This window comes from Podarcis tiliguerta (genome assembly GCF_965153285.1).
Source record: "Podarcis tiliguerta genome assembly, chromosome: 1".
NCBI lineage: Eukaryota > Metazoa > Chordata > Lepidosauria > Squamata > Lacertidae > Podarcis > Podarcis tiliguerta.
Genome location: NC_139534.1, coordinates 58,293,977 through 58,321,044, shown reverse-complemented (window position 1 = coordinate 58,321,044; position 27,068 = coordinate 58,293,977). Strand labels below are relative to the sequence as shown.

Genomic DNA, 27,068 nt, shown 5'->3' with positions numbered 1-27,068 from the left:
CCCACAGGTGTGACAGAACCTAACAGTACTCACTTAGGTAACTTAACTATGCCTGAGCTATAGCATTTCAAACTTGCATGTTTGAATGGTCCCTTCCTCCCTCCTCCATACACATAAGATCTCTCAATTTTTCTGTGTAGGTGTGTTGGGGAGTATAGGGCAGAAAACCATGTGAGTGTAAAGATGTAAAACCAGACAGAGGCTCACTAACAGTGAGAATAAGGGCTGTAAATGACTTGCTGCCTCTATCTATCTTCCTCCCAGCTGCCGGTCTCTGCCCCATTAACCTTTCCCAGTAGTGTGGTGGTTCTCAGTTTGGCCAGAATGAAGACAGTGAGAATACACACTTGTTCATGTAAGCAAATAATATGCAAATAAAAACTATCAAAAAGCTTTTGACAATGTTTAATGTCCATTACCAAAAAAGTTGCATAAGTGGGTGACTAGTTAAAGAAAAGGAAGCAGAGAGAGGAATAAATGAACCAGAGTTTATTCTAACATGCAACTAGACACATTTTGTGCAGTGTCAAAAATATTTGTACAGTGTGAAGTAAGTGTTTTGTGCAATTGGGCATATGAGATTTAATAAGGAACTAGGTTGTTTTTTTAAAAAAGGAAACGGATGAGAAAAAGAACTTTTAAGTTGAAAGGATACACAAAAGAACTGAAGTGACTGAACAAACATAGGGGTAAAAAGAAAGCAGTGTAAGCAAATTTTACTCTCTGTCCCCCTCTAAACATCCTTATGGCACAAGCTTTGTGCTTTTCTTATCCAGCAAGCAATAAGCTTTCCAAAGGCGAAGAGGTGTGATTTAGTGTTCAGCAGCCAGTGGCCAAAAGTTGCCTCCAGCAGCTACAGTTCTTCACAGGCCTTGAAGTGGCTCCTTCCTGCCCAGCTCTTCAGTAGAACTTAGGCCTGATAGCCCAGGTAGCACAGACCCCTGACTCTCCTTTTAGCTCCTTGTGCAGGCTCCTTAATCCTTCCTTCTCCAACATTTCTGTTTTCTTTTCTCAATTAAAACAGCAGCTGTGGCCTAGGACATGTCTCTGTGTCATACAACAGTTCCCAGGACTCCTGGAGCTTTGTTTCCATTTGCCTGTGTTAAGTTTTGTCCTCCACAAATCCTTGAAGACACATATCCCATGACTAATCTTCTAGAAAGTTTGGTTCAATAGAAAGCAACATCTCAGAGTGACTTCAGATTGAGACCTGCTAGGCAGAACAGACTGTGAGGGTTTGCAGATTGAACTGCGTAGGCCAAGGAGTAGAAAGCATCAGAGAAGTTGAAGGAAAAGCAGTGTAGTAAATGATACATGGGTTTGAGGCAACAACACAGTTTTGGAGAGCCATTTTGTGAAGAGCCTCTGTTCATCCTTAGCATATTATAACAGTAAATATAAACATATTTTATAACTTATTTTACAGGATAGTCATTTTGTAACAGAGGGTAAATACTAAAAATTGTAATTTGGGGTGGGGGCTTAGCTTCATATTGCAAGCAAAGGGAGTCTCAGTAATGTACTCAGCTATAGGCTAGTTCTAACCGAGGGTTTATTTATTAAATAAAATTATATGTTTTATTTGTATAAGTAAAATATTTATTGGTTTATTTTATTTATTAAATGAGTATACCAACCTATACCCACAGGTTACAATATAAAAACACAATATAAAATTAAAAATACATCATAATAATAAAACAGCCCAATAACCCCTCCTCTCCCTAGTTACAACTGAGGGGGACATCCCCTTACTCCTCTATTCTTTTCAAAGCACCTCTATTTTGCTTGTACCCTGTCTTTTTTATTTCTTCAAATTTCCCGTCTTTTCTTCCTTCCTGTCTCTTTCTCTGTCAGTTCTTGTTTTATCTGCCCTCTTTCATGTTTCTTTCAGTTAAAAAAAAGTTCAAAGGCCAGCAGTATGCTGACTGTTTGTGCAGTAGGAGAAGCTTCAAATAAGCCCAGAAATGGACCGTTCTCACAATGGAGGAATGTAAGAATTGCCCCTCATTGGTACTGCAATGAAGCGAAGCTAGCTGTGCCCTCATTTGGCTTAAGTCTTGCTGATGGACATCTGTACAGAATTAATTGCTTACAAGTAGTTTTTGCAATACTTAACTTGTATTCTTTATAACGTTCAACAAGTAAGGGGCAGGATTCAGTCCTCATCCCCCCAGGCAGACAAGAAACGCTAAAGAGAACCAGATTCGTTTCACTGGTTAAAATGAACTTTTTTTTCGCTGGTTAAAATGAACTTTTATAGAACATAATTTATACTCTGATAACAGATACTCTGATAATGTATGATAGTGAATAAGTACAGTATCACCTTCACTTGGTTAATCAGTAACTTTATTAACCTGCAACTCTGAACCCAATTTAGCTCAGATCCTGAAAACGGTAACTTTATGGCAATGCTTTATTTGTCTGGGGCAAATAAATGCACCAAACTATTGTTGTCAATAGATAAGGTAGGAAAAATTAATCACATTAGTTTTTCGTTTCTTGGATTTCTGCCTCAGCAGTTTAACTTAATGCATTCATTTCAAGCCTTATCTTTACAGAGGTAGCGATCAATACGGTAAAGGTAAAGGTGCCCCTGACCATTAGGTCCAGTCATGGATGACTCTGGGGTTGTGGAGCTCATCTCGCTTTACTGGCCGAGGGAGCCGGTGTTTGTCCACAGACAGCTTCCGGGTCATGTGGCCAGCATGACTAAGCCGCTTCTGGCGAACCAGAGCAGCGCACGGAAACGCTGTTTACCTTCCCGCCGGAGCGGTACCTATTTGTCTAGTTGTCTCCAATCATATTCTTCTTATGATACTTGTGCTTTGACACTTATTTCGTGTAAGAATTATCAACACTTTGTTGGTTTTGCTCCTGCACCTTTAACAGCAACCTTCTGTCTAAACACTTAACAGGTGAAACTGTTTGTAGTTAGCTGTTTAACTTAGCAATGCAACAATTACATTTACAGGAGCAAGGCAGCAAAAAAAGTTGACAATGTTTAGGAATTATGGGAGAACAAAGATTTGATAAGTGCAATGACATTTTGTGGTTATAAAAGAAAAGCTATCTTTTAACATTTAAAATTTCTTTCTCTAGGATGAAATTGCGCTGATGCCTTTATCTCCCTTTGAAGACCACGAGGCTCTAAGCTCAGTAAGTTATAGACCTTCATTTCAAGCGGAAGCCTTTTAAAGCCCAGATTGAGGTTCCTTAATTTATTTTTTTCCAAAATGGAGATCCAGAACAAGGCCTATTCATCCTAATCTTAAATATTGCTGAGAGGTCAGGCATGCTGGCTAGGAATAATGGGAGTTGGGAGGCAATCAAACTTCATCTGGAGGGCTAGAGGTTTTTCACCCCAGTCCTAAACTAATAATACTGGTTACTAACAATTTATTCTTTTATATATTTCCTGCCAGAGAGGTGCTGGGATGGGGGAATGAGTGCCATTTGCTGATTTGCCTCAGACAACAAAATGTCTTGGGTCAGTCCTGATTGTTACCAAATTGCCCCTCCTTTTAAAAAGGGGAAAAAAGAGGTGGCAATTTTATGTGTTGAGCAGAATTAATGATGTTAGGTTCGCTAGTAGGTAGGAGATGGTACCTAAAATCCTTTACCTCAGCCAAGCCTGTCAATTCAGTAGAATGGTGAACAGGATATATGAAAATACTTGGGTATTCTGAGCCCCTTGGCATTTATCCTGATTTGGTACTGTGTATCTGTTAGAATAGTGTTTGAGATGTCAGTCATCTGCTCCACAATCATTTTTACATGCATCAAATATCAGAAAGATGTTTATTTAAAAAATTACTTTTAAAACTGAATCCATAGGGAATGGATGGTTGTGGTTTATTGGTAGAGGGGTGAAGTAGTATGGGAATACTATAGTTGAAATTTCTCACCTGTTTTATTCCTTTTTCTCAGTAACCCTAACTTTTTCTTACTCATTGCAAACTTGGTTGTCTAAGAGGGCGGTGAAATGGTTACCTAAAAACAAAATAGGGGTTTCTGCATACTCTGAGGACTCCCCAGGTATGTAAAAGCTGCAAATGGAAAGGAGACCGCCATCTTCCTAGTGAGGTCTACACACAAGCAAAGCCCTTGGGACCATTATACTGGGACAAATATCTGACAGCTGTTGAATACATTGGAACAGTAGAGAGAGAAAAAAAAAATGTAAAATAGTGACCTTCCAAAAAACTTTGGAAAATTTGATAGATGTAAAGCTCAAGATGGCCACCACCAAATAGTCATGTTTTAAAAACATTTTCCCTTGCAGAAGTCTGATCACTGAATACTTGTTTTGAATGTTTACAGATTGTTGTACATATGTTTTAATTAGCACTGTCAATATAAAGTGGTCCTGAACAAATTTCTTCCAATGCATCCAAGCTGGTTTACAATTTTAAAATGCTAAAAACAAATAGAAGTTATAAAGTACTGAACAGCAGAGTTCTCTCAGATTGTTGATGGTCTCTTCAGAATCTATCAGAAGGCAGGAGCTCTCTGGCCTAGACTTCTGCCTTCCCTCATGGTACTTTTAGTATGGTAATTAGTATGTAAAGTAAATTGCAAAAGAAATCATTCTGACATAGAACCATAGAATTGTAGAGTTGGAAGGGACCTCAGATGTCATCTAGTCCAGCACCCTGCAATGCAGGAATCTCAAATAAAGCATACATGATAGATGGCCATCCAACTTATGCTTAGAAACCTCTAGAAAAGAGTCCAGCACCTCCCGTGGGAGACCGTTCCAATGTCAATGTTGGGTTGAAATAAACGACAGACGAGTGACAAGTGTCATATGGGAGGCATCTCCCGAGCATGTCTCGGAGAGTCCCTTTTATTGAATATTACAGCATTGCCACATATGTGCTTGTTGCTGATTGGTTGACACAAATCATACGCAAGGGTTGCATATAGGCATTAATCATCAATAGATTAAAGGTTGGGAAAGAGAACACAGAATTGGACAGGTATGAAAACCTCATTAAACTATTACTAGTGATTGATATAGCAAAACTTAAAAGGGCATAACTATTGTATTCCATAGATGTGGTCAACCATGCATTAAGAACAGGTCAGGGTACGATGTTTCATGAACTCAATGTGAACTAAACATTCTAGGGTGGGTGAGGACGGAAAGCTTACTCATGTGCAGAAGCAAAACCTCCCATCAGTCAAACAGCTCTTGCTTTCATAGAATCATAGAATCATAGAATCATAGAGTTGGAAGAGACCACAAGGGTCATCGAGTCCAACCCCCTGCCAAGCAGGAAACACCATCAGAGCACTCCTGACATATGGTTGTCAAGCCTCTGCTTAAAGACCTCCAAAGAAGGAGACTCCACCACACTCCTTGGCAGCAAATTCCACTGTCGAACAGCTCTTACTGTCAGGAAGTTCTTCCTAATGTTTAGGTGGAATCTTCTTTCTTGTAGTTTGTATCCATTGCTCCGTGTCCGCTTCTCTGGAGCAGCAGAAAACAACCTTTCTCCCTCCTCTATGTGACATCCTTTTATATATTTGAACATGGCTATCATATCACCCCTTAACCTCCTCTTCTCCAGGCTAAACATGCCCAGCTCCCTTAGCCGATCCTCATAAGGCATTGTTTCCAGGCCTTTGACCATTTTGGTTGCCCTCCTCTGTACACGTTCTAGTTTGTCAGTGTCCTTCTTGAACTGTGGTGCCCAGAACTGGACACAGTACTCCAGGTGAGGTCTGACCAGAGCAGAATACAGTGGCACTATAACTTCCCTTGATCTAGATGCTATACTCCTATTGATGCAGCCCAGAATTGCATTGGCTTTTTTAGCTGCCGCGTCACACTGTTGGCTCATGTTAAGTTTGTGGTCAACCAAGACTCCTAGATCCTTTTCACATGTACTGCTCTCAAGCCAGGTGTCACCCATCTTGTATTTGTGCCTCTCATTTTTTTTGCCCAAGTGCAATACTTTACATTTCTCCCTGTTAAAATTCATCTTGTTTGTTTTGGCCCAGTTCTCTAATCTGTCAAGGTCGTTTTGAAGTGTGATCCTGTCTTCTGGGGTGTTAGCCACCCCTCCCAGTTTGGTGTCATCTGCAAATTTGATCAGGATGCCCTTGAGTCCATCATCCAAGTCGTTGATAAAGATGTTGAATAAGACCGGGCCCAAGACAGAACCCTGTGGCACCCCACTAGTCACTCTTCTCCAGGATGAAGAGGAACCATTGATGAGCACCCTTTGGGTCCGGTCAGTCAGCCAGTTACAAATCCACTGAGTGGTAGCATAGTCAAGACCGCATTTTACCAGCTTCTTTACAAGAATATCATGGGGCACCTTGTCAAATGCCTTGCTGAAATCAAGGTAGACTACATCCACTGCGTTCCCTTCATCTACCAGGCTTGTAATTCTGTCAAAAAATGAGATCAGGTTAGTCTGACATGACTTATTTTTCAGAAATCCATGCTGACTATTGGTGATCACAGCATTCCTTTCTAGGTGCTCACAGATTGTTTGCTTAATGATCTGCTCCAGAATCTTCCCTGGTATTGATGTTAGACTGACTGGGCGGTAATTATTTGGGTCCTCTCTTTTCCCCTTTTTGAAAATAGGGACAACATTTGCCCTCCTCCAGTCTGCCGGGACTTCGCCTGTTCTCCAGGAATTCTCAAAGATGACTGCCAGTGGTTCTGAGATCACATCTGCCAGTTCTTTTAATACTCTTGGATGCAGTTCATCTGGCCCTGGAGACTTGAATACATCTAAACTAGCCAAGTATTCTTGTACTATCTCCTTAGTTATTCTGGGCTGTGTTTCCTCTGCTGAATCATTTCCTCCAAATTCTTCAGGTCGGGCATTGTTTTCTTTATCGGAGAAGACTGAGGCAAAGAAGGCATTGAGGAGTTCAGCCCTTTCTGTGTCCCCTGTTTGCATTTCACCATCTTCTCCTCTGAGTGACCCCACTGTTTCTTTGTTCTTCCTTTTGCTACGAACATACCCATAGAAGCCTTTTTTGTTGCTTTTAACCTCTCTAGCAAGCCTGAGTTCATTCTGTGCTTTAGCTTTTCTGACTTTGTGTCTACATGTGCTGGCTATTTGTTTGAATTCCTCTTTGGTGGTTTCCCCCCTTTTCCATTTTTTGTACACATCCTTTTTTAATCTTAACTCAGTTAAAAGTTCTTTAGATAGCCACCCTGGCTTCTTTAGGCACCTTCCATGTTTCCGTCTCATTGGTATTGCCTGAAGTTGTGCTTTTACTATCTCCCTCTTAACAAACTCCCAGCCATCATGAACTCCCTTTCCTTTTAGTATTACTGTCCATGGGATCTCACCCAGCACGTCCCTAAGTTTTATGAAGTCGGCTTTCTTAAAGTCAAGAAATTGAGTCCTAGTATGCTTGGCTGCTCCTTTCCGTTGTATAGTAAACTTCAGAAGAGCATGATCACTTGCGCCTAATGATCCTTCCACTTCTACCCCATTAAACAGGTCATCGACATTGGTTAGGACCAGATCTAAAATGGCTGTTCCTCTTGTTGCTTCTCCCACTTTCTGGACAATGAAGTTGTCTGCAAGGCCAGTGAGGAATCTGTTTGACCTTATGCTCTTGGCTGAGTTTGACATCCAACAAATATCTGGGTAATTGAAGTCCCCCATTACTACTATCTCCCTTCCTTTTGCATGCTTGGCCATCTGTTCCAGGAAGGCATCATCTATGTCCTCCGTTTGGCTTGGGGATCTATAGTAAACTCCCACAATGAGGTCACTATTATTCTTCTCTCCCTTAATTTTGACCCAAATGCTCTCACTTTGGCTTTGAGGTTCTAAATCTTGGATCTCTTCACAGGTATACACATCCCTGACATATAACGCCACTCCTCCTCCTTTCTTGTCTGGTCTGTTTCTCTGAAATAGATTGTATCCCTCCATTTTTACATTCCAATCGTGGGACTTATCCCACCAGGTTTCAGTGATGCCTATTATGTCATATTTAGTTTGCTGTACCAAGAGCTCAAGCTCATCTTGTTTATTTCCCATGCTTTGTGCATTAGTGTACAGACATTGAAGTCCATTAGTCATTCCCCCGTGTCTCTTATTTAAGGATTTTTTCCTCCCACCACTAGGTCTGCTTGCTGTTTACTCCATTTGGTCTATGACATTTGGATGATCATCTTCATCAATTAATAGACTCCTACCTTCAGGAGCACTGTCTCCCTCCCCCACATTAGTCAGTTTAAAGCCCTCCTGATGAGGTTTCTTAGTTTTTTGGCAAAAACATTCCTCCCAACAGTTGTGAGGTGCAGCCCATCGCTTGCCAGAAGTCCATCCTCAAGAAACTGCAGTCCGTGATCTAAGAATCCAAACCGTTCCTGTTTACACCATTTGCGAAGCCAGCTGTTTACTTCCACTATTTTCCTCTCTCTCCCTGGGCCACGTCGTTCAACTGGGAGGACAGATGAGATGACGATTTGTGCATTTAATTGCTTCAATTTCCTGCCCAGAGCCTCGTAGTCTCTTTTGATCTTCTGGAGGCTATTGCTTGCAGTGTCATTGGTTCCCACATGAACCAAGAGGAAGGGGTATTTGTCAGTGGGTTTTATGATTCCTTGCAGTCGTTCAGTTACATCTTGGATCTTAGCCCCGGGGAGACAGCACACTTCCCGAGACATCTTGTCAGGCCCACAGATCACTGCTTCTGTTCCCCTCAGTAGGGAATCCCCTATCACCACTACACGCCTTCTCTTAGGTTTGGTCAGGGTTCTTCCATGAGCGGTCCGTTCCAAGGTCGCCTGCACATTCCCTGAGGACTGACTTTGCTGCTCATCTTCATATACGTGATCGACTGTAATGAGGGAGAGATCCTCAAATGGAGTCTGCTCTTCGTCTTCCATGCTAGGGGAGAGGACCTCAAAGCGATTGTGTATTTCTAGACAATCAGAAAGTTCTTACTGAAGTTTAGTTGGAATCTCCGTTCTTGTAATTAGAATCCATTGAGTCCTCACCTCCAGAGCAGCATTCAGCAAATTCTCTTTATAGCTTTCATGGGACACAAATGTAGCTTGAAGCAAAATGAAATTTCTGATACTGTCAATTCACTATATATACAGTCAATTATGACTGTAAGTTGATTGTGACTTATAACATTTCAACTACACAATGGATTTTCATCAAACCAGAAAGGCAGCACTTCTGCAATTTTCCTGAATTTTTGATAGATGCTAAACTGGCAAAACTGAAAACTGGAGATATGTTATGAGAGCACAAAAAACATTAAAATCATCTGGATTTTATAATGATTAGAATGTCAAGACATTATTACCTGCTGCAGTGATTGTGTAAGAGAACTTGGAATTCCACAGCAGTCTGAACACCAGCAACATACGGAACTTTAATGGCAATGTATCCTCCTTCGTGAAGGTAGGTTCCTGAGCATTTGGAAAACATTACGCTCATACCTTGAGGCAGCCAGAAATTCTTCTCTCAAGTTTCAACTGCATGCCTCATGAAAATAAATTTCTCATTGATTGTTGCTTCATAGGTGCAATATCTTGATTGGAGAATTGCTTTCATAACAAAATATGATGAAAATTCTCTTAAATAACTTTTCCTTCATAGTTTCTTTCTTCTGATTTCCTCCAACTTTATTTGCTGCATCATTAGTGATTACTACCAAATCTCGGGCTTGAGAGTTCTGGGACCTGCACTGTAAGAAGGATATAGGACAAATTGAAATAGCTCAGAGGATGGCAGTGAAGATGGCTGGGTATGGAAAACACGTCCTATGAGGAAAGCTTGAAGAACTTGGTATGTTTAGCTTTGAAAAGGGAGACTAAGGGCAGACATTCTTCAAAGGGCTGTTGCATGCAAGAGGTCAAAAAGCCTTGTTATCTGCTGTCCCAGAGGGTAGAACTAGGTCAGATGATCAGGTGTAGCTGAAGTGGTGCCCTCCAGATGTTAAGAGTAGCATCTCTTAAAATTGGCCATACTGAGTGGGATTGATGGAAGTTGTAGTCCCAGGTCTCAGGTTCAATCCCCAGCATCTTCAGGTAGGGCTAGTAGAAACTCCTACCTAAAACCCTGAAGAGCTGCTGCCAGTCAGTGAAGACAATATTGTCCCTATGGAATTTTTCACAGAAAGTCTACACAGCAAGAGCTATAAGAGATTCAAAGGTTTACAAAGAGAATATAACAACTGGATATATTTGTTGATTTCCCCCTGAAGTTCTCAGCTGTTGGTGGCTATTATTTTTAAAGATCAGAAAAATATTCCTTTCTGGTTTGATGGAAATGATTATATATTAACATAGTTATAAGATGTTTATTTTTATTTTATTTAACATGATAATGTTAGAAATAAATATTGCTTTGAATTAAGTTCAAGAATCTTTTAAACATGATGTCCAGGGGTTTTTTTTCATTATAACAAAATTTCTTCTGAAATTTGTTCTGGGCTGTTTTACATATTAACAATACTATCTATGTACAATAATCTGTTTAAGAGGCATGGAAGTCTCACTGGATGTATTACATTGACTGAAAATGATTCCTTGTCTAAAGATATTACCCCTATTTAGACTCAATGCATCTTCATCAGACTTCTGCAAGGTAAACTTTGTTAAAATTATTATTTGTTGGTGGCCATATTGAATTCTCACTTTTAATTTTCCTTGAATTTTTGAGAGGGTCACCCTTGTCCAATTTATTTGCCACCTTACTATGATGTTAAAATAGCTGTCAGTGCTCTCACCCTGTAAATTTATCATGGAATTATATTTTGCCTCTTCTAATAGGACTAGAAAGATAGAAACAGCTTTTAAGCCTTGTGAGTGATGAAATTGGGAGAGGGGAAGGGGAAAGGGAGACTGACAATTGGGAGACAGTTGTTTACAGCTGAAAATGACAGTTGGTATGACAACCACAGAACATTTGTTAGCTTTGTGTGAGAAATGAGTTACTAGCATGAAAAATAAAGTCTAAGTATAGGGACATAGCAATACATGATAGATAGTAGGAAGGAAAAAATAATAATTGAGACTGTAGAAGAAAAGTTCAGCATCCTGGCCACTTTTTCCAGTAGCTTCACGTGAAAAGAAAACTAAGTGGAAGGAGAGAGAGACAGAGAGACAGAAGAGAACATACAAGATTTTGGAGGCATAAAATTGAACATGCTCGTGTGTGAATGAAGGTGCACTCAGTTCATAGGTGTCAATTGCCCAAATATCTGAGGTGTAAGAAAAATGCTGATCATGATTACACAACATTTTCAGTTTTGTCACAAATATTTTATCAAATCTCTTAACTTGTGAACTCACTCACTTACAAAATCACCAGTTTAATGATACCTTCCTTCTTTGTAGCTGTAGGAATCAGTTTTAAAATTCTACCTAGCCATAAATTATATTGTTTATGAATACAGGGTATAGTATATCCTAGCTGAACAAATCTATAACTGTCTGAGCCTCCCTCATCAACATTTACAGTAAAAATAAGTTCTATTTAATTTAGATTCTAAATTATTTGGATGGAATGAAACAAAAAGGCAGGTCCAATTTTATATATATAAAAAAACCCACATCATTGAAGCAACAGCAAATTAACTCCTCTCTTAACTTTTCTTTCTTCTTAAAAACACACTGCTTAATAATAATGCTTAATGTAATAAAAATCTCTTAAAGCAATAAAAAACCCTTATTAAGCCCCAGTCACAGATCAAATGCTTTCTGAGAAGTATGGAGGGCTTAGATTATGTTAGGCAGTATGGAGGGCTTAGATTATGTTAGACTGAGAACTAACACCACTTTTGTCTCTCCTGTTTATTCCCAGTAATACTTAGACAACATTTTTAAAGCATACCTATAATATGTTTTACATGTGCACGTGAAAATGCAATGTATGTTTGGAATAAATGTATATTTCTAAATACATGTATTAAACTTAAGTACACTTGCTAAGTAGATAGATAAAATCTTTACTTGCTTCAGCCATAAGCCATAGCAAAGAAATAAAATGCATACAGTATATAGCTAGATGGTTGGCTAAACAAAATACATTCTAAGAATTTACAACTATATAAGTAAAAGAGTTAATAACTGTCCTTGACCACAAATAAAACATATGAACGAATGGGCTTTCTTTACCAGGCATTAAGCAGGTTAGTCAGATGGTAGATCTTATTCTAATTGCCCCAGCTAAATTTTTTGCCATGTTTGCTGTCACCTGGTAATCTTGGTCTGCAAGAAGGAAGGACACTGTGGTAGTAAACGAGCTAGTATAGATAGAAGAGGGGTAATGACCTCATACGCAGATCTTTATAAAGAGAACAAGCTAGCAGTACATACACTACTGATTCAATGCTGCCATCTCTGCATGGATATAATCATTTCTCAAGCGGAATTTGATGGAAACGACCTTCAAGTACGACTGGTGGCAGTACGTTAAATCTTGCATATTTGAAAGCACGTCTGTGTTTTAAGCTTCGCAGATAGGATGGAGATGTGTGGAGAAGACTACGTGAGGGGACAATTTTTTTTTTCTTATGGTGGCCAAATGATTCTGTTGCTCAGTAGATGGGGCTTGTTCCTGACAGCTCCCTGCCAAGTATATGCTTGGTGGCAAACAGTGGTTTGCTGATGCAAGATGTGTGAAGCAACTCTCACTACTGGATCTAAGTTGCTCTTGTGGGGAGTTGTAGTTTTCTCCCATGGCAGAGATTAATGGAAGTGTGACTGCAGGACAGGAGGACTGTCATGTATTTGAGATGAGTATGTTAGATGGAAAGTACACTAATGGGGAAGGTGATCTTTCAGTGCCTACTGGAAGGGAAATATTTACAGATCATGTATATATGTGGGAGTGAGAAACTTTTGCATCATTCTACGAGTTGATACAATTTGTTGTTTTCTTTGACTAGTTCCCAACCAAATGGGATTTTGTCCTAGTTTGTGATGATCACAGCCTCAACAGCGAGAAAGATAAGAAGAAGGAAAGTTTTCTGTACGAACTGCACAGGAAAGGGTTCATTATCAAGGTGAGACTGACATTTTCCCAAGCACAAGGCAGCACCATGTTCTTGAAAACCTTTCTACCTATGGAACCGATGCCAGCATTTGGGGGTCTTTCCTGGCTAGAGACCTGTAGCCCTACCCTGCTGAGGATAGAATTAATGCTGGGAGAACAGGGCTCACTTTCTCTGTTTGGAGCAAGCAGTTTGGATTCAAACCACCTTCTCCAAATAGAGATTGTCTGCAGAGGGAAAAAATGCTCTGTTTCCTCTTTCCCCAAATGGAGCATTTCCTCCTGTGCAGAGCAAAGTGGTCTGAAGCCAAACAGAGGGACAGAATCATATAAATGTATAGCTGGAAGGCGCACTGGTGGTCATCTAGTCCATCCCCCTGCAGTGCAGTACTCTTTTGCTCAACGTGGGGCTCGGACCCATGACTGAGATTAAGAGTCTCATGCTGTACCCCATATACCGGTACTTTGTTAGGAGGAAAATGTTTTGATTAAAACTGCTTCCTCCAAATGGATATTTTTTCTCCCTCTGGAGGCATCTGCTGAGGGAAAAATGTTCTGCTTTGACAAGGCAGTTTGACTCCAAACAGCTTCCTCCAAATGATTACAGCAAGCCCCTTCAGCTCTGGGAGTGTGCCTTGAAGCCAGCTGTTTGATGTTGAACCACCTCTTCAAATGAGACCCATGTATTGCATTGATAAAGCAGCAATTGGAAAATACCAGTCCAGTTCCTCTCACAGTCCATGATGCATTATTCTCTCGACTTTATTCTCCCTATTCTCTCTATTGCTTAGATGATTAAAGATGAAAAGCTCTTTTATGGAGTTCACGCCCCAAGTATAATGTTAAGAAAGTACCAGTGGCTTCTGAAGAATATTGACACCGATTCAGAAGTAATATCTGGAGTGCAAGAAGAGGACTATTGGGAATTGATCAGTACAACAAGGTAAAAAATATCCCCTAACCCCACTCTCTAGTACTGTACATGTGTCAGCTAAAGGAACTTTAGGCCTAGGGGCCAATGCTTTTTATTAGGGCACTGGGCATCCTCAGTCTGTGCCCCTCACCAACTCTACACTATGCATCCTTCAGTGTTTTCGCTTGGCTAGTATGTGCTCTTGAACTGTGATGATGCTTCTTGCTGGCCTAGATGGAGTTGTATGTACACTCTTGCATGGCTAGAATGTAGCCTGCTGTATAAGGTAAGAGTAGCACTTGTTGCTCTACCCATTTTTGTCTCTGCCAACCTTCCACTGCCCCTGAAGATTCTCCATGAGATAACACAGCCCTTTGGTTGAAAAAGTTTACCTACTCCAGCACTAGCCAAAGCCCATTTTGAAACATTCCAGTTGAATGGAGCTGTTCCTCACATGGTTACAATTACTTTTCCATATCACTGTGTGTAAACATTCAGGAAGGTTTGTGTTGGCATGGAGAATACTGTGCCAATTGTAGGCTTTTATCTGAAACCTTATAGTCAAGGATTAGGGGCTGAAAGTGATAGCGGTTGATAACCACTTAAGTATGAAGCATCCTATCCATGCTAGTGCTACATATTATTCTTTCCACTGCGTGTGCTGGACAAATTAGAATTGCTGCCTTTTTAAAGGACCTTTACTTTTAAGAACTGCATTATCAGGCATAAGTTTCTTTCCTGACATGGATAGGGATAGCTGCCCTTCTTATTTGCTGTCCATTGGTAAATTTAGTCTGTTCTTGCTATTTCTCAATTCTGTGTTTTAGAATACGAATTGTCAGCTTTATCCTGCAGAACATAAAGATTCAAAGGACCAAAGGTATGGGAAGATTTTTCTCTTTGTTTATATGATACAATCAATGTATTTCCCCCTCCGGTTTGCTGTATCCATTCTACAAGTAAAATTAAGACCGTAAGTGCTGTTTACTGCACAATCTTGCATTTGTATACATACAATCATTTTTGCATGAGTATTATTTAAGCAATCATCTGGCTGCTAATCAACCTGTGAGGAGCTGAGAGTACACCTACACCCACAGAGATTTAACTAGCAAAAATATTATTACGCCAGTTTTCACTTATAGCTCAGTGCTTGCTTTGCAACAGACTTGTGCTGGTATAATCAGTTGGCCATAGTGTGATGCTTTTACCTGTGAAACCCTGGTCTAAATTCCCACTCAGAACTACCCAAAAAATATTTTACAATCTAAAGCCTGGGTGCAAAAAGTACCTACATTTAAATGGCAAGATAAATGCTATTATTATTTATTAAATTTATATATCACCTTGCACATGAAGATCACAGGGTGGTTTACAGTATAAAAGCACAAAATGCAGAACATAACAACAACAACAACCACAACAACCAATAGCCCCCAGCACATTTTAAAGTCTATAGATTGTTTAATCAGCCCCAAGACCTGGGTGAAGAGGAATGTTTTTTGCCCAGTGCCAATTGAGCCTCCCTGGGGAGAGCATTCCACAAACGGGGAGCCTCTGCAGAGAAGGCCCATTCTCATGATGCCACCCTGTGGTTGCATTTAGAGCACAGGTTGTGGCACAGCTGCAACTTGGGTTAAAAAGACTGTGTTCCTGTTCAGACATACAAGTGATTGGCTTTTGCTGCTTCATTTCAAGATAACCATAAATCCTTGAGTGTCTAGCCCTAGTTTATGGGTTCAGAAGTATGTTGTAAAAATTGACTTTTTTGTCTTTTTTGTCCTCTTGTTTCTCCCCTGCACTGTTAGAGAACCTTCATGATCTGATAAAGAAGAAAGTCTTTGAAACAGCATTTCCTTTACATGAGGTGAGAAAATTTGAAGGCCAAGCTAGACTTAACATTAATTATATGAATGCAATTAATGTGCATGTTTTAAAAAATGTAAATCATAGGAGCAGGGGAAACAACAGCAGAATCATGGGGTGGAGAGATTTTAATCCTTTCTTCCCAGACTTTGTCTCAGTGAAATTCTCCCCTGACTAAACTAAATATATCTGAAAATAAATCAAATAGTTAAACATAATCAACAAAGAAGAGCATAATCCTAGGAGATATATTAGCATTTCTGTTCAGTATTGAACTCTGTGATCATTGACTAGTCTGGTTAAGGTTGATGGGAGTTGTAGTCCAAAAAAATCAGGAGGACACCAGGTCAGGGAAAATTTATATAATCTGTCAAGAGATCTAATACATATAACCATATTAAATTCAGAGGGAGAATCTGGGTGCATTTCTGAAGATGAATTGGGCCCGATGGAGAGACATCCTCTATAGACAGCCAATTGAACAAATCAGGTAAGGGAAAATAATGCAAAACACCTCACCCTATTAATGGTAGGGAAGATGTTCTGAAGTGCAGAAACCACTATTAGAAAGGTCTCATCACATTAATCCATCTAGTAAATTTGAACTTGATGTACAAGAGGGGAATTGAACTGGAATAATATTTAATCCCTCCTTCCCTACTCTCACCCCACCCCCACTGGAAGAAGTAATTGGGTGCTAGAATCATTTGCAATAAAGGTGGAAGGATGGTGGCAAGTACCTGCTAAACTGGTTGATCTTTGTAGAGGCAGCTAATGCCTTCCACATGTCACTGGACTACATCTCTCACTATTGGCCATGCTGGCTAGGACTGATGGGAGTTGGGAGTCCAACAACATTTGGAGATCTACAGGCTCCCCACCCCTAGTTACATTAAGGCAAGTATTGCTCTTTTGATAATAGCATCAAGCTTTTGTGTTTGCTTTCCAGGACATATTTTGGAGAAAAAGTTGCCCTTTATTTTGCCTGGTTGGGCTGGTATACTTGCATCTTGTTCGTGGCTGCTGTGCCAGGCATTATCCTTGCCATATATGGGTTAATCAGCTTCAGTTCGAGTCAGATCAGGTGAGTAAACATTATGAGAAAACAAGCTTTGCATATGGAAGCTGGTGAGCTATGTGCAAGCCACCTGTGTGCACAAATGTTCATGAGTCTTTGCATGCCTTTGTAAAAGAATGTATGCACCTCGGAGAGTGTAAGCAGGCCCATGCAAGCTTGTCTGAAGCCCAGGACCAGCTCAGCTGTCTGAGGCCTGGGACAAGTGTACCTGGCTTCCCCCCTCCCACCGCATGGGCCTGCGTGTAAGCACTGATAGAATAATATATAATTTTGCATCATATACTTTGGCCTGTCTGTGGCTGCTACTTGTGAGATTATGGTAGGATTGTTTTGGCAAATGACCTTGCTGAAGATAAGCAGGAATTACCAATGGCAGGATCTGAGGCCACCTGGGAATACATATATTCCATCTTGATTCCACCATGAAAGAAAGGCAGAATATAAATGTGATAGAGTCAAACAACAACAACATGTAGCTGCAGTCCTCATTTGCTTTGGTTATAATATCATATTGGACTAAGACAGGCTGCTGCATAATTCAAAGTGCTGGTGCTAACCTATAAAGCCTTACACGGCTCAGGACCTCAGTACCTTAAGGACTGCCTCTCCCCATGCAAACCAACCCAGACCGTGCGTTTGTAATCTGAGGCCCTTCTCTATGTCCCAGCTTCCTTTGAGGTTCAGAGGGTGACAACATGAGAAGGGGCCTTTTCTGTGGTGGCTCCCCATCTGTGGAATGCTCTCCCCAGTGAGGCTTGCCTGGCACCATCATTACATGTCTTTAGGCACTAGGCGAAAACATTCCTCTTTACCTAGGCCTTCAGCCATTAAATAACCTATGGCTTGTTTAAGGTGGTGGTGGGTACTGTTGTTATGATGATTTTATTATTATGCTGAGTATTTTATGCTCTGTATTATGTTTTTATTATTATGCTGTGTAAATTAGATTCATAATGTTGTACATCACCCTAGGATTTTGGATAAAGGGTGGTATATGAATCAAATAAAGAAGTGAATAAATAAAATAAGATTAATAATTGTTGCCTTAGTATTGACCTGCTACACATCCAAGAACGTGGCATTGATCGGTGTGATTACTATCTGTAATGGAAATTGTGGGTGTTATAATTGGGGATAACAAACTGGCTTGTATCTCCTCACCTGTTCTGATAGCATGTGGGCAAAGAAGACTCTATTAGTTCTGTGTACTGCTCTGCCTTTGCCCTGTTGTTAAGGAGGATAAACATTGGGCAAATCAATCTCTATACCCTCTGCTACCCTTCCTGATTTAGCAAGGAAATCTGTGCAGCCAATACTACTATGATGTGTCCACTCTGTGACCAGAAGTGCCCTTTTTGGCCATTGTCAGAAACTTGCACATATGCCCAGGTAAGATTAACCTACAAAATGTATATTATTTGTCTCTTGTTGTGGAGTCCTCTAACGTTGCCCACTACTAAGGATGTAAAAGATTCACTGTTGATTATGATTGCTTTGTGAAGATTAAGAAGAATCTCTCAGAGAGTACACAGAGATATTAGAGACTTTGTCTCCTTTGCCAATCTAGATATTCCCTGTACTTGTGCCTGAATGGTAGTGAACACCCCACTTTTATTCCTTATACACCTCTCATTATGTCCCAATTTTTCAATGGGTACAGCTTTTCAGCGGAAAGTTGTTGTTTCAAACACAGTTTTCCTCAGCACACCTAGTGACTTCTTTTTTTGCCGTTAGGACTCTCCCTGCAACAGTGACTCTTACTTCTTTCCTTTACAATTTAGGTCACCCACTTGCTTGACAATGAAGGGACAGTTCTCTTTGCAATATTCATGGCTCTCTGGGGTAAGCTTTAGCATAGGTTGATCTAGAACCTTTTCTAAGTTTTATGACAATATTCAACACAGATGTAGCTAAAGTGTATTTTTGCATCTAAGAATGAAATGTAACCCTAGAAAATACATAAATGTTAGTTGATATAATATAGATCCTTCAGGTCCTTCTGAGATTAAGCTCATCGTGACTCATACTCTGAAAGGCCCTTTGTTTAGATCTTCTCTCTGGAATTGCTGGATTTATTTCAAGCTATCTTTCTCTTATTTCCTGCACACTATAAAGCTGACTGGCCTATAGTTGAGTGGAGGGACCCCTGTAAGAAGACAGACAGGATGATTTTGTTATCCTGTATATATTCAATTCTATGTTTTGATTCTAAATTTATAGCCACTGTATTCTTGGAGTTGTGGAAGAGAAGGAGAGCTGAAGTTGTCAGTGTCTGGAAGTTGTATCTGTGGGATGAAGAAGAGGTAAGGTTAACTCTTTCATATAGCCATCTTTATATATATGTTCACTGTGGCAGTCCTACTCTTGTTCTGAACAGGAAGAAAGGTATTTACTGCTGCCCATGGGTGTGAGGAAAATCTCTTCAGGTTTGGGTCCCGCCCTTTGGACTTGATATGATTTCATGGGCCATGATCTTCACCTGCAGGGCATCAGTACCTTTTGTTATATCAGCGACCAATTCTTGGTGGCACTGACTTGAGCCCAACTTTCCAATCATTTTGCCATTGCACTTTGGCTCCTGGGAGACCTCTGCTCTGCATTATCACCAAGAAATCATGCCTGAAGCCTTCCAGCACCTTCATCTTCACAAAATAGCATTTCTGCCATAGATATATCTTTAGGGAGCCACTGTGGAGTCTGGATATCTAGTTTGGGAACAACTGACTAGAGAGCTCTTAGACAGTTCTGGGCTAGACTCAGTATTAGACAACTTGGTTTGTCACTAACTGATGTCTAGGAGACTACTTTAAAAATAAATAAATTGTTAACAGGGGCCATGGTGACCCATGTTGGGAGTGTAGATTTTGGCAAAGTTTCTTAAAAATAGCTCAAAAACTTTTTAAAAACTGCAAAAAATGCTCAACAACTTTGGTTTCCGGATTTTCACTTTTTGAAATATGGCAACTCTAACCTGGGTGTATCTCAGTTTTGACAGAAAAAGTTTCCCAGTAGACCCTGCAGATGGCTAAAATAGTTTCAAATCCAGGTCAGAATGGATACAAAAGTCCTAAAGAGTCATAATTCTGCCAGGGGAGTATTTCCCTCCTCAACTTGTTCAGAGGTTGGGGTTGAGGGTATTTCAGCCATTTTGTGAGGGGTCTTGCAAACAGGCAAGGTCAGGGCCAAACGTGGCAGTAGTGGCAATCTGACTTCACATTGTTGTTAGATATTGTGGTTTTGTTTGTTTTTTAAACCTACAAAATGCCAGTGTGAAGGAGGAAACATTGTCTTCACTTTAATTCTGGTTTCAGTCATCAACATCTCATTGGATGCAGACGTCATCACAGTCAAATTGAAATAAGGACAATGGTTTCTCTCTCCATACTAGCATCTTGCACCCAGCATCAGCAGCAAATGTGATTGTTGTTGCTGCCAGAATCACAAAACAGGTGAGCCGTGAGGGATGGTGTTCATGAAGTATTTTAACCCATGGCTCCTCTTGTGAGCCAAAGAAGTTATGAATTCTAAGGACCTGTCAGTGTGGCTGTATTTCTGCTTCTAGGAGGAACTGGCTATGGAACTCATCAATAACCCAGAAACAGCTTCCCCACTGCACCAGCATTCTTACATCCGCAGCACTGTTGTACTCATCTTAGTTGGGCTTATGGTATGTGGTTACTATTTTTGCAGTGCACTTCTGGTATGCATTTTAAATGTTGGTTTGTGTATGGTGCATTGTTAAGCCACCCTACAGCACAAGGGACAAAATTCTTGAGTTGAGATTGGAAAATTTCATTTGCAGGAAAACGGATATTTCAGAAGACTTCTTGTGCTTTTTTATTTCATGTCTCTTTATAATGCAGCATAGCAAGCATCACATATGTTCTTTTCCAAGTGTTTTACAAGACGTGGCAATAAAGTTTTGACAAATACTTCCAGAATGAGTATATAATCTGAGCAGAAATCAGATGGTTAAATACTGTGTAGCTTTCCCATTGAAGAGCAATCAACAGTATCATTCTTAGCAGATGAATTAGGGAAGGGGAACCTTTGATGTTGCATAGCTACACCTCCCATCATCTGTAGCCATTGGTTCTGCTTGCTAGGGAACTGTAGTTCAGAAATATCTGGAGGGCCAAAGGTTCCCAACACCTAGTTTAAAACTTCAAAAAATTATTTTTCTAAAAAGGCAGGATCTTGTGCTGCATCTCCAAAACTTGATGCAGGGTCAGGACAATGCCAGGTGCCTGTTTTTAAAATGTGGTGCTTTGCTATCTTTCCGGTGGAAGAAAGCCCCTAGCAGAATTTAATTCCCATCCTCAAGCAGTTTAGTGAAGCGTAGGTTTATAGACTATTAAACATTATTTATTGCATTCAGCTGCATTTAGCAGCTGACTGCCTTTTTCAGTAAGTAGACCACAGACTGCAAAGGCAGTTTAAAATGGTTTACGTGCAGTTTCTTGATCTCCAACATGCATTTTCTTCATGCAGCAACAATAAAATAATGCAAGTATAACGCAGACACATGCCTGCGAGCTAAGTTAAGGCACAGCAAGCAAAGAGGGAGAGAGAGGGGAACAGGAACAGGCTTCCTGTTAGGTGTGACCTAACTGAGTATATTCTAGCAATAAGAACTCTGTGGTCCTTAACCCCATCATATATTAACTAGAAAATAGGCATTGTTAGGTTTGACTGAATCTTCCACAAAATTGACCAGTGTGCTTTGGCATGACAGGTACTCCTGCCACTCTAGGAGAGCCACTTGCCATGTCCATCCCTTATCAGGCTTAGCTTAGGCAAGTCCCACTAGTTTGTGTCATGTTTGCTCAGGGGGATTACTTTGACTTGTTTCTTTCTTAGGTTGCCTTTGTCTTTGTTCATCTGTTGTCTGCTTGTTCTGTCTCTGGCCTGGATGCGGTCAGAACTGGAGAAAGAGACAAAAGTGGAATCTACACACATATGAAAAACGCTGTGAAAATGCTTTTTAAAAAAAGTTTTGGAAAATGTATTGAATTTGCCATAGCTCACCATTGCCATCTAGTGTCACATTTGTATATTGCACTTTACAACACACTTAAAATGTTTTATTTGCAGCAGCATAGCTGAGTCTAAAGATTCAGGAGCTGGCAGTGGCAATCATTGTGGTGCCATGTGATCCTGCCTGCCCTGGAGCAGTGGGGGCGTTAACCTGTTGTTTACTGCCTCCTGCACAGCCTCAGCTGCTTTATAATTCTAACAATACATTCTTGCTTTATAGATCTGCGTGATTATTGGTATTGCCCATGCACTTGTCATCTATAGGGTCGTGGTGACAGTCATCTTTACTCAGTCTGACTCAGAATTTTTCCGAGAACGAGCCAGTACCATGGCAGTGATGACAGGGGCTGTGTTGCATTATTTAACTATCATCATAATGAGCAAGGTATGGAGCAAACATAGTGATATTTTCCAGCAATCTGTCTTGCAGTTGTTTTCTGGTGTATCATATTGTTTTGTTTGCCTCTTGTCTGTTGTAGGTGAACAGACATGTAGCGCTGTACCTCTGTGATATGGGTAAGAAAATATCCATGCTATCTATATACATTATTTCATCTATATGAAATATGTTCGACTTGATAAGTAAAAGGTTGCCCTATCATGAATGCATTTTGTGACTTGGTGCATAGAATAAGGCATACATAAGAATAAGAATGGGAATGCCAGGTGCCACAGCTAAATTTGGTGTCCATGATCTTATTTCCAGAGAAGCCAAGAACATTCACTGAGCGTGAGAAAAACTTCACCGTCAAACTCTTCACCTTCCAGTTCTTCACCCACTTCTCTTCCGTGATCTACGTTGCTTTCTTCCTTGGGAGGTAAAAGCAAATAGCAAAGAATGGAGAGTTCAGTGTATCCCACTGGTGAGGGTGTTAAATTTGGATCAGGTGACTTGGATTTGAATTAAATCTTTACCACTTTCTTCCTGCTTCAGATGTGCAGCTATAAAAAGGGAACAATGGTGGTTTTCTTTCCATAGTTTGTGTGAGGGCTAATAGGGCATTTTATTTATTTTAAAATTGCTATATGAATTATGCTGCGAGAAGGGGGATACAGAGGCAATGCATTAGTCCTGCATTTTTGCTTACTGTAGTGCATCTCTGACAAAACTGAAGGCCTGTGTTCTAAAAACAGAGTGTTTATCCGTAACTCTAACAGCCACCCTTGCTCTCTGTCATTCTTACTACTTTCGTTTCTGTTGGTTGAGATGCTGCTTTTTAGCTCTACTGCATCTTCATTACTCATTGTGACTATTATCTTCCAAATTGTGTGGTTATCAAAACTATAAATAGCATTAGGAACTGACTGTATCTCAATTGTACTTCCTTGTTAGGATTAATGGTCGTCCAGGGAACTATGTACGTGTGGGCGGCAAGTGGAGACTGGAAGAAGTAAGTTCCTTCGTTGCAATGATGTCTTCCCCTAGCTCCCCACCTGGTGTCCTGTTCATTAAAATAATTGCCCAGGCCTTCTCTTTCATCTTCCCCAAATATTTTCTAATCCATCTTCCTAGGAATCCCCAGGTTGAAGACAGTTTAAAAATGTAATGACTAATAAGTTTGTGGGGCATTATTATATTCAGTGCAAGCAGACCACCATTCTGGTTCTCATAGCTCACACTTACTTCATTCTGTTTGCATCCAGAGCTTACTATACTATACTATATGAAATTATTATTATTATTATTATTATTATTATTATTATTATTATTAAATTTATTGTCTGCCCTTTACCCCAAAGTCCCAGGGCAAGTTACAACCATTTAAAATATAACCTCAAAAAGTTTTAAAAAGTCTTATCTTATCATTACAAAAAATACATCCAAAAAAATGGTAGCAAGCATGTGTGAGCTCAATATACATATAGAGAGGTATGAATCTGAGATACATGAAATGAATAGTGGACATTCCCTAGAGCTTTGCATTACTGTTGATGCATTGCATCACATTACAATGCTGCAGGCATGCAGCCTTTCCTGGCAGTTCCTCTGTGAGAATTTTTAAACTGCAAGAACCTAAAAATGACTTTGGAATCAGTGACCTTCAGAGGCAAACTATCTTTCTCTTGTTCTTTCCAGTGCCACCCCAGCGGCTGCCTTGTAGATCTCTTCATCCAGATGGCCGTAATCATGACATTAAAGCAAACACTGAGTAACTTTGTGGAGTTCATGTTGCCGTAAGTCAGCATAGTTAGCATGATCTGGTCCTTGGGGTTAGATCCAGGACCTCTTTTCCCCTGGAGCATCACAGACTGTCACAGCTGGAGTGAGAATATAGTATGGGGTTGGCTTGCGTGCCAGTATAACAATTCCTTTTGTGGGAAATATTTGGCGAAATTGTGTTTTCCCTTGTGGAAAGTCAGAGCTTGCTGCACTTGGGACTAGGGAGCAGTTCTGTTTCTTCAGCTCAGGTTGGCTAATGGCTTGGTGTGTTGGGAATTCTGTTCTCTGGCAAGATGTGGCCTGGCTTTTGTCTGAATCATCTAATTTAGGACAGGGAAATGGTGAAGAATCCTTTTCAGTCCAAAGATCACATTCTCTTGTGGATAATCTTTAGGGGGGCCACATGCAAGTAGTGTGAAGGGGCTATAGAAGCAAAAGTGGTAGAGCAGCGGATGTGACTCTTGAGTGGAATATAACCTGCTGTGCGATGCTAAGAGTCACAGGTTTCTACACCCACCTACATAAGCTCTTGAAGAGGGTGTGGAGCAGGACTAGAGAAGGCTGTGACCTGGATGTGGCTTGGGGAGAGGCCTAAGAGCCAGATAGGTCGTATCAGCACTATACATTTAAAGGTGTTTCATACCACTTTATTTATTTTAATTTTTTTATTTATACTTTTCAGGTTTATACATTTCACTGATTTTACAATCATTTTGACATATCAAAGCTTGACTTACTTCCCCCTCTTTCTTCAGTTCCTTAAATTTATTTTAATATCTTCCACATATCCAAATTAACTTATTTGCTCATTTATTCATCTTCTTTAAATATATACTCTTATGAAAATGCAGGTTATTACAATAATCCTGCCAATGTTCTTATTTGTTTACAATTTATCTGTAAATATTCAATAAACCATTCCCATTCTTTTATTAAAAGTTTGTTATCTTGATTTCTTATTCTTCCATTAAGTTTTGCCATTTCTGCATATTCCTTAAGTTTTTGTATCCATTCTTCCTTTGCTGGAACTTCTGCTTATTTCCATTTTGGAGCAAGTAGCATTCTTGCCGCTGCAGTAGCATACATGAATAAGTTTTTGTACAGTTTAGGTAGTTTGGTCCCTATAATTCCCAAAAGAAAGGCTTCTGTTGTTTTTTTACAAAAGTTATTTTAAACATCCTTTTCATTTCATTATATATCATTTCCCAGTAAGCTTTAACCTTACTACAAGACCATTACATATGATAAAAAGAACCTTCTTTCTTTTTACATTTCCAACACTTATTTAATTTAGATTTATACATTTTTGCTAATTTACTCGGTGTTAGATACCATCGGTATATCATTTTAATATAATTTTCTCTTAGACCATGTTTCATACCACTTTAAACAGTCATGTCTTCCCCCAGAGAATCCTGGGAAGTGTAGTTTAAGGATGCTAAGAGTTGTTAAGAGATTCTTATCCCCTTCAAAGAGCTACAATTTCCAGAACTGCTTAACAATCAGTCCCTCTTCCCAGGGAACTATGCTTACCATGCTGGAAACAGGAATTTTTCACTCAGTCATGTATTTAGGGGAATTAAGAAGTAGGAACAGGATATGGGACCAGAGTAAGGCAGGGTGGAGTGTGGCCAAGACTCGCCTATGAAGACTTGGGGAATATTTACATATGCAACATTGTTTGTTGCACTGACTTTGGGCAATATGTACCAATAAGTTAAAGACCCAGGGCAGTTTGCCCCTTGTTACAAAGGGAGCTCCAGTATGGACTACATTATTGTCCTCTTATAGTTCTTTGACAGCTTGCAGGTCTTGTACTTAGAAACTTGTTTTATCTCGCTTACACTTGTGTTTACCCCTGCAGCTGGATACGCTACAAGTACAAACTGCTGTCCAGAAATCCCAAAAGCAACAACAGGGTTCATATGGAGGAGAGTGCTCGGGACCCATGCAAGGAGGAATGGCTATGGAACTATAACCTTAATGAAGTCAATGTCTTCAGTTTGTTTGATGAATTTCTGGAGATGAGTAAGTGAAATTCAACTGAAAGGTTTATGTAAGGGTGAAATGCTAGACTAAATTGGGACAGGACTCAACATTCTGTCATTGGCACTCCTGTTACATTAGTAAGCTAGCTAGGTATTTGGCCAAACTAGATTGGCTGATGGTTTTCAAAGAGATTGAAGTGGAGTGTTATAACAGTTGTACAGTCATTTTTTTCCCTTTCTCTCTATTGCCTTGGGTCAAACAGGTTTCTGAAATCTTTGAACAGAGATGATAGTTTGGATGTATGTGCACAAAAAATGAACACTGCTTCTATCAAAACTTCAGCTCACTGAAAAATGTATATGCTTGTTCTATCTAGATTACAAAGAGAATGTTAGGGCCTGCAACAGGACTCTGTTTCCTCTATGCAATTAAAAACAAACACTGAAAAATTCCTTACACTGGCCTATTAGCATCCTTCATATATTCTATTCACTTTTGCTGATTTGGGTAGTTTTTCTTAGCTTTTTAAGATACTTAGGACACCCAATTCTTGCTGTTCTGAAATTTCCATTTCCTTAAGTGTCTCTTAACTACTTATATTGTTTTAGAAGCTATGTGCAAACTCTGGCCCAGCAAATGTAATAATGACTTAAACATTCTCCTTTTGTTTGCTGCCTCTTTTCAGTGTTCAATTTTTAAATCCACAGTGATCCAGTACAGCTTCACCACGATTTTTGTGGCTGCCTTTCCCCTTGCTCCACTCCTGGCCTTTATCAACAATCTCATCGAAATTCGACTAGATGCTATCAAGATGGTGAGATTGCAGAGGCGTATGGTTCCGAGGACAGCAAATGATATTGGTAAGCTGAGGATTAAGGAGAGGGGCTTCTACTTCAGACCACTGAGGAGAGGCTTTCATTTTACCCCAATATTATTAGTGGTCATACTTAACTCTTTTCAAAGTGGTAGATTATTTAGGGAAGGAGCTGAATTAAGAGCTTACTCGGGGGGGGGGGG

At 40.0% G+C, this 27,068-nt stretch overlaps 1 protein-coding gene across 3 annotated transcripts in view; it reads left to right on the top strand.

Annotated features, from left to right (window-relative positions):
* The window catches only part of ANO9 (anoctamin 9), a 38,541-nt gene that overhangs the window by 4,176 nt on the left and 7,297 nt on the right, over positions 1 to 27,068 (top strand). The window contains exons 1-19 of one of the 3 annotated variants that reach the window (XM_083417594.1): positions 9,365 to 9,410; positions 9,654 to 9,797; positions 12,904 to 13,020; positions 13,799 to 13,950; positions 14,748 to 14,800; positions 15,729 to 15,787; positions 16,194 to 16,276; positions 16,736 to 16,870; positions 18,157 to 18,253; positions 18,646 to 18,706; positions 19,085 to 19,167; positions 20,427 to 20,531; positions 22,122 to 22,286; positions 22,381 to 22,417; positions 22,608 to 22,719; positions 23,235 to 23,292; positions 23,979 to 24,076; positions 25,927 to 26,090; positions 26,759 to 26,911. In XM_083417594.1, the coding sequence (XP_083273720.1) occupies positions 9,759 to 9,797; positions 12,904 to 13,020; positions 13,799 to 13,950; positions 14,748 to 14,800; positions 15,729 to 15,787; positions 16,194 to 16,276; positions 16,736 to 16,870; positions 18,157 to 18,253; positions 18,646 to 18,706; positions 19,085 to 19,167; positions 20,427 to 20,531; positions 22,122 to 22,286; positions 22,381 to 22,417; positions 22,608 to 22,719; positions 23,235 to 23,292; positions 23,979 to 24,076; positions 25,927 to 26,090; positions 26,759 to 26,911 (1,771 nt within the window). In that variant the 5' untranslated portion in view covers positions 9,365 to 9,410; positions 9,654 to 9,758. Of the gene's footprint in view, positions 1 to 3,105; positions 3,163 to 9,364; positions 9,411 to 9,653; positions 9,798 to 10,517; positions 10,599 to 12,903; positions 13,021 to 13,798; positions 13,951 to 14,747; positions 14,801 to 15,728; positions 15,788 to 16,193; positions 16,277 to 16,735; positions 16,871 to 18,156; positions 18,254 to 18,645; positions 18,707 to 19,084; positions 19,168 to 20,426; positions 20,532 to 22,121; positions 22,287 to 22,380; positions 22,418 to 22,607; positions 22,720 to 23,234; positions 23,293 to 23,978; positions 24,077 to 25,926; positions 26,091 to 26,758; positions 26,912 to 27,068 lie in introns of those variants that run through there. The other 2 variants (XM_083417593.1, XM_083417592.1) reach the window with 2 other exon arrangements.